The sequence below is a fragment of the Morus notabilis genome, unplaced genomic scaffold (genome assembly GCF_000414095.1).
Source record: "Morus notabilis unplaced genomic scaffold, ASM41409v2 Scaffold768, whole genome shotgun sequence".
NCBI lineage: Eukaryota > Viridiplantae > Streptophyta > Magnoliopsida > Rosales > Moraceae > Morus > Morus notabilis.
Genome location: NW_010366655.1, coordinates 51,054 through 58,433, shown reverse-complemented (window position 1 = coordinate 58,433; position 7,380 = coordinate 51,054). Strand labels below are relative to the sequence as shown.

The 7,380-nt window shown below is 33.9% G+C and overlaps 1 protein-coding gene across 1 annotated transcript; it reads right to left on the bottom strand.

Annotated features, from left to right (window-relative positions):
* Positions 1 to 302: 302 nt before the first annotated feature.
* On the bottom strand, positions 303 to 2,609 carry LOC21385809. Its single transcript, XM_010110890.2, has 4 exons — positions 2,105 to 2,609; positions 1,836 to 2,006; positions 1,428 to 1,653; positions 303 to 571 (listed from the first exon to the last, which is right to left on the bottom strand). The coding sequence occupies exons 1-4, from the start codon at positions 2,291 to 2,293 to the stop codon at positions 435 to 437; spliced, it is 723 nt and encodes a 240-aa protein (XP_010109192.2). The 5' UTR covers positions 2,294 to 2,609; the 3' UTR covers positions 303 to 434.
* Between the last annotated feature and the right edge of the window lie 4,771 nt (positions 2,610 to 7,380).

The window sequence follows — 7,380 nt, the reverse complement described above, 5'->3', positions numbered from 1 at the left end:
CCATATTCCAAAACGACACTTATCCGTCGAAACAGTCACAAACAAGGAACAATAGAGGGCATTGCCAAAGAGGAACTTAAATCATTTTACTACATTAGTAAATAATAACTGATAATTAATGTAATATCAGTTTAACAATTTTTCAGCTTCGGAATATAAAACAACTTATTTATTTCCACAAAAGCCTAAAAGTAGAGCAATTAGCAATACAGCCATAAACACTTCTCACACCCACCACCCGTACATCACAGACACCGCCCCCCCCCCCCCCCCCCCCCACCAAAAAAAACAAAAAAGAAATTGCAATTTCCTATTTTTTTGATCAACTGCACATAACCCAAAAACACTAATTTGACCTATTCTCTTCTCTCTCTTGAGCCTCTTATTCTACTTGTCTTTTGAAGAAACGACACAACTTTACAGCAGAGAAGAGTTTAATAAGTCCAATCTTTAGGCAAGCCCATATCAGGAGGAAGCTGATGATAATGCAAATCCTTGTTCACACCACCCAGGCTTGTGATGGAATTCCTCTGAGAATTAGGGACTGGAATTTCTTGCCTATTTCTCAAAACTGCCATACAGAAAACAAATAAAAGAAAGTGACTAATCTTTGTACCAAGAAAAATATGAAAACGCTTTGTTTCCTCAATTTAAGTAACATATGAAATCTTTGCATTATTCATATACGAACCAACTTTGTTTGTACCAAATGGTGGACCTCCTTTATTTTTTTATTTAGCTACAATCTCTTTTATTTCAATTTCAGTTGAATTGCATGGACCATTTCCAAAAATGGTTCCGTTGCAATAAGAATATCAAGGTGAAATAGAATCAAAAGGGAAAATTTACACCAGCCATATATGCCCAAAAAGATGAAAGAAAAGAGGACAACTAGTACAAAAACAAAATCTTTAGAAACAAACATTAGAGAAATAGGTCCTAATGTTTTACCCCCAAAAGCAGGAAAAAATGCTATAATTAAAATTTAATTTGGGTCCATTTTTAAACATCTTGTATAGTACGATAATGAAAACAAATCGATAATGTTGCTGCCTTACTCGAGATGGTTTGGCTATTACAAGAAGTTGCTCTAACATTTTCTTTTGAACCTCTCAAAAACTCTAGAGAGTTGAAAACCACTATAAAGAAAAAAATATTCAAAGGTGAGACCGTAAAAGCAGGAAAACCGTACAAAAGATATTAATCTTAGCACAATCTTCTACAACCAAGTATGTTTTTACCTCAAAAATAGTCCCAAAACCACTGACTAACAACAAAAATTCATGCATAATAAAATCATAAACAAAGCATAAAAACAACTATATTTTAAAAAATAAAAAAAATAAAAAGAGAGAAAAATAAGAAACTCAAATCCTAAAACCCATCAACTAATTTGAAACCAAAAACATGAATAAATTAAAACTCGCCTTGTTTCTTTTTGACAAAAGCTGAGGAAGAAGTGGTGGTGGTATTAGGGGCAATATTGGCGGTATTCAAAACCCGGGGATGGAAGACGCCTGTTCCACCAGAGACCCTCGGAAAACCACCATCCACAAAACCGCTTCTCCCTTGAGAAGGCAAAGGGCGGTTCTGAAGGCGGTTTTGTTGCTTCTGAAGAACCCTAGCCCTAGTTTCCAGTACAACATCATCAGCCTGCAAAAGCAAAGTCAAGAAACTATAACAAAAACCAACCCAGTACGGCAAACTTCATTTATTAAAGCTGAACCAAGGAAAAAATGAAAGCAAGAGCCATGAAAAGACAACCACAGAAAATAAAGACAAAGAACCCTATGAAAACCCGGTTCGCGTTTCCGGTTTTAAAGTGTTTTTTTTACCTGGGGTTGAACCGGTTTTCGTAGTTGAAACTCGTAAAAACCCTCAGAACCGCCATAGACCGGTTTCGGAACCAGCTTAGACTTACACCCACAAAGCCGGTGACAGCCATACTCCTGCGAGGAATAGTTTTCGAGGAAGCACCGAACCTGAACCGGAACCGGTCCGAACCGCTGTGAACCGGAGAAAATGAGTAAAACCCCAGTTAAATCCATGCAAAAAGGTCACAATTATAATTTTTTTTCAAAAGAAAATTCCTACAGAGATAAACCTCTGGGTTAGGCTTTGAGAGGTTTCTCTGTCTGAGCAAAGAGAGAGCGGCGAGGCGTTGGGCAAGAAGGTCCTCCATGCAAGAAGGGAAATGGTGACGAAGGCCGCGTTTGGAAGGCACCTCGTTGAGGAAGATATCAGAGGGAAGCCAAAGCTCACCGTCGTCAAGATTTGGAGGAAACTCGGCCATGGTGGAGACGGAACAACAACAACAAACAAGGCCTTAGTATGTAACTAGTTCTCTCTCTCCTTTCTAGAGAGGGAGAGAGAGAGAGAGAGAGAGGGGGAATTTGAAGGGCCTGAAATGAAAACGACTATGTTTGGCTTTTGGGCAGCAGTTGTAGTAGTAACTAGTAAGTAAAAAAGTATAGGGTATATAGTAGGAGACTAGAGGAATAGAGAGAGAGACAAAAAAGAGAGGAAATGGGGCTAAAAAAAAAAAAACTCTTTTTTTTCTTCCCCTCTCTCTCTTCTAACTATTACGATAACAATGATCAGAAAAAGGCTTGTTATGGCTCGTTTGCAGAAGCCAACTCACTAAAAACTTATTTAATGTACAAGAAAACAGTGAGAGAAAGCGACGTCAGCTTGAGTCACATCACAGCCATTTGGCCAAAGATTGAAAAAACTCGTCTTTCTCTACCGGTTATTATTTTGTGATAAAAAATGGGAAATTTCTTTTCTTTGTTGGAAAAAGTCTCTACAAATTTGGTGTTGCCAAACGAGGCATTAGTATATCTTTGGGCTTGGACTGTGTGGGCCCACGGGAATGGTCACGTGACCACTCGCCGCACGACACTTTTCTTCTGCGAGTTCCGGCCGCACTAACCGGCTCAGCGACACCCACTACTCTGCCGTTTCGTCTCCACAGTTAAATTCTCCTTCTGTAGTCGCTGGTTAAGAGAGTCTTTGACACGGACAATGTCAATAACCCAAACGTGTTTATAGAGCTAGGTGTTGAGAGGACGAGGCGAGTACGACGAAATGTGTAGACGAACGAGTGTGGACGAAGATTTCGGGAACGGCAGACGTGTTGTCAGGCACATAATCAAGCAGGGGATGCAAATCTGCCAGAACTGGTGTGGGTACACCTTTATCGGAGGACACGTGTCATCTAGAGATCGTTTAGGAGGGTAGGCTAACGTGACCTCGCACAAAGACAAACGTTTGGAATCATTTTTAAAATTAATTTTCATCTATTTTGAAAAGTAAAAACATGTAATAAAAAAAAAAAAGTAAAAAGTAAAAATTAATTTAAATTTAATTTAAATTAAAATTAAAATTAGACTAAGAATAAATGTAGAATTTCATCTTATTCTTTATTTGCAGTATACACTTATCATATGGAGAAATCTTCTTGCGGTGGTCAGTCAACATATGAATAAGGAATGGTGGATTTTGTTTTAAAATCAAATTAGAAGTGAGAGATAATTATTAAATTTTATCTTAGAGATAAATATTAAATTTTTTCTGTAAGTCTGACTACTACTCTATAAATAGGAGATTGCAGAAAATTAAATAACATAATTTTTTCTCTCCTAAGTATATAGTGACTGAATTTTAGAGTGGGTGGAAAGGAAAATTTTCTCTCAAATTCCACATCATACATGTGTTGGTGTTCGTGGAAAACTTAAGTGTTTATTTGGTAATCTCGTTTTGTTTCAGGTGTGTCCACACACACGTCTTCATAGATTCAAGGAATTGACGGGGAAGATTCGGGTGTTCTATAAGCTTGGAGCAAGAAACGTTTGCGGTAAAAGAACTCAAATTATCAATCTAATTGTTCGCTATGTAAATAAATTAATTTGATTAATTTATTCGTGCATAAGTTAATGTAATCTATAGAGTATCTTAAAATTTTATAAAAATTTTTATTATATACGATCTGCATCATACACGCTTCTGCATCCGAAATCATTTCAGAAACCAACAACATGTTCATTTGTTGTTTAATATTTAAGTTAAGTTATTTAAGTATAAGTTAGCTTTAAGATTTGTTTCTTCTCCTCCGCTATGAAAACTTTGTTTTTTCTTAGGGTTTTATTGTTATTTGGTGATGATGATGTGTTTTTTTTATTGTTGCCTGTATCGGACAACTGTTAATAATGATTTTACAGTTTTTGATGTTGCCTGAATTATTTAGGATTTATACTATTATTTGTTTTCTTTTTTCTTATGTTTCTTTTTTCTTCATTTTATTACTATTTTTTTCGTTTGGTATTTTGTATAAATCCTTCAATAATTAAGTTGGCAGTCAAGGAAATTGCTAAGTCATATTTAAGTTTTTTGTGATATATGTTGTTAGCAATAGAAAATAGGGCTGTTCATAAACCCGCAGGCCCAATCCGCCCCACCCTAACCCAACCTGAAAAATGCAATTTCTAGTATTAAATTTTTTTTTGGACCATTCAATGTCTAACTCGAAGTTTTAAGGCGGGGTGTGGGTTGGGCCTATAATGACCCGCACACCCCAACCCAATCTGCGCTCTAACTTGCCTCATCTAATATCTAACCCTAGGCAAGCAACTCATTACTACTCTCTAGTTTCTTTATGTTTGAATTAAACCTCTATATTTGCTTTATGTTAAGACTAATTTATGAGTGTGGACTAATTTATGTTTGTTTTATGTTTGATGTTGGATGAACTACTTTGCTTCATGTTTGATGTTGGATTGAACTTTGAATTTCTATATGTTTGAATGTTGGAGTTATTATTTCTATTTGATGGTGAACTTTAAATATTGGATTGAACTTTGAGTCTTTGATTCTTTAAATGTTGAAACCGACCACCCAACCCACCTCGCACCGCCCCAACCCAACCTAAACATCATTGAGTTGTGAAATTTTTCTAATATTATTTGGATCAAATATATATAACCCGCACCCTTTAAGCCGAGAAAAGAAAAAGTCATATCCCGCATCAACCCTATCCATGAACAACCCTAATAAAAAGCAAAGACCTGAACCAGATTTTTTATATATGCTAGTCTTATTTCTTCCTTTCTGTTAATCTTTAAATGTATCTAAATTTTCTGTTTTATTCCTTAATTTGGCTTGAGATTTTTGACTTTTCATCTTCTCTCATTTTGTAAATCTATATCAACCTTCTATTTTATTATTTTTCTGTTCTAGTCCTTAGGCAGCCAGGCACATTACTAAGTCATAGAAGACAAATACCTGAACTTGATTCTTGATATATGATTTTCTGATTTGCTTGGGAAAACAAATCGTTTTTTCTTTGTCTGATATGAAAACTAACCAAATTAAGAGATTACAGATCAGAATTATGAAAATCTAAGATCTGAGAGGAGGCATCATTAAATTAGAGGACGACAGGCCACCCTCCTTTTATCTTTTTTTTCCCTTTTTTCTTCTTCTTTTCAATCATGGTTGATTCAGTGAACAATAACTCTACTGCCTACTTTTGAATCATTTTCATACTCTTTTTTTATTAAATATTTAACAACATAGTCATCATTTTGTAACTAACTATTATATTGTTTACTCTAACTTTATCATAAAATAACTAAATAAATATCCATGCAATAGCACGGATAGCTCACTAGTATGTATTAAGATATGAAGCTTAGGCGAAAATTGCACCGTCGCATTATACATTTACTGTTTATACACGTCAAATTTTTAATTTTAAAAAATTAGATCATAAATTTTAAAATCAATAACTAAAATGCAATAACTAATGAATATTATTAAATTAACAATTTAATACACGAGTTTCCCATATAAATACAAAGTAAAAATAATCATTTTAGTATAGCATAAGTTCCTTTGTTATAGCAAAACAAAAGTATTTCCCAAGACTACATTGGTTTTGATTATATTTATTTGTTTAATTACCATGTTGAATTCTTTTAAATGGACATTATTTTCAATATTTGCAACAATAACTAGATTTCTATAGTTAAAAGCTCTCAGAAAATGTTACATCTAATTTTTTTTGCTACAGTTAAAAACTCTCAGAGAATGTCACATCTCAGTTGGAATTGAAAATTCGCATCCGCAAGGCGAACGATGCCTTAAAAACTCTCACTTTGCTCCCAGAACTTTGAATATTGCAATTTCTGGTAAAAATTGATAGAAAAAAAGATAATAACGCAGTCACGTGGTCTTTTTGTTTATATTTATGTTCAAAAGAAACAGATAAAAACTACATGATCACACTTAACCCCCTCTTTTTCGGTATGATCCTAATAGAAATTACAACAAAAGGGGTTAAGTGAGAACAATTTAAAAATTCAAGGAGTAAAGTAAGAAGTTTTAAAATTTAGAGGGTAAATTGAGAATAATTTTAAAATTCAGGAGATGCCGGTGAGAATAATCATTCATATTAACTCTCTTTCGCATCCCAATTAGTGCTTGTATACAAAAAAAAAAAAAAAAAAAAAAAAAAAAAAAAAAAAAAAAACTCAATAAGACATACTTTTCTTTTACTAAAAAGTGTAACAATAAATTCATTGATTATTTCATTACAAAGATAAAAATCATTAGATGAGGTTGTAGAAGGTCATCAAGATAAGTACCCGATGGCTAACAGGCAAGTCTTCCTAGAATATATTTTTTTTTACTGATTCGAGTTTAGAATTCGAGTTTTGCTACAGTAAAAAGCTCTCACAAACAGTCACATCTAACTTTTTTGCTAGAGTAAAAAGCTCTAACATAAAATCACACCTCAATTCAAATTCTAAACTCGAATCAGCAAAACGAACGAGGCCGAAATTGATTTACTCTGAGTTATTGGCGTAACTCGTAAGTTTTGTTTTTCCTTTTTTTCTTTTTAAGGTTTCTTTTCGCTATTACAAGGTTCAAAGCGAAAAAAAAAAAACAAACAAACATTTCTTTTCACTAATTATTGAGGATCATATGAATCCCCTCTTCAGATCACCACATACAATTTCCATTGAGAAAACAATAAAATCGCAATATACAATGGAATTATAGAACAATTTAAAATTCCAGATGGAACTTGATAACTATTAACTATTAACTACTAAAAGATGGAACTTGATCCGTGAAAATGTAGTGTGAAATCATATTGCACCCACAAAAGCAACAAGAGTAAAGGAAAAAAAAAAACAAAAAAAGCAAATTCTATCTTTATAAAATTTCATCTTCAAAAGCCTCTCACAACATCATGTGAAAAGTTCAAAATGCGCAATATTCAAAGGACCCCAAAATACTCTTATACTTATTCCAATTTCCACTTTTTTCCCAACTCAAAAATCAAATTAGAAAACTTCAAATGTGGTGGGAAACAAA

Bases quoted from the DNA above. Each gene is read 5' to 3' on its own strand.
- LOC21385809 (XM_010110890.2), bottom strand. From the start codon at position 2,293: ATGGCCGAGTTTCCTCCAAATCTTGACGACGGTGAGCTTTGGCTTCCC. The intron at 1,654-1,835 runs GTAAAAAAAACA...TTGCTTTTGCAG, and splicing joins GAAAACCGGTTCAACCCCAG to GCTGATGATGTTGTACTGGA. The intron at 572-1,427 runs GCGAGTTTTAAT...TCTGTATGGCAG, and splicing joins TTTTGTCAAAAAGAAACAAG to TTTTGAGAAATAGGCAAGAA.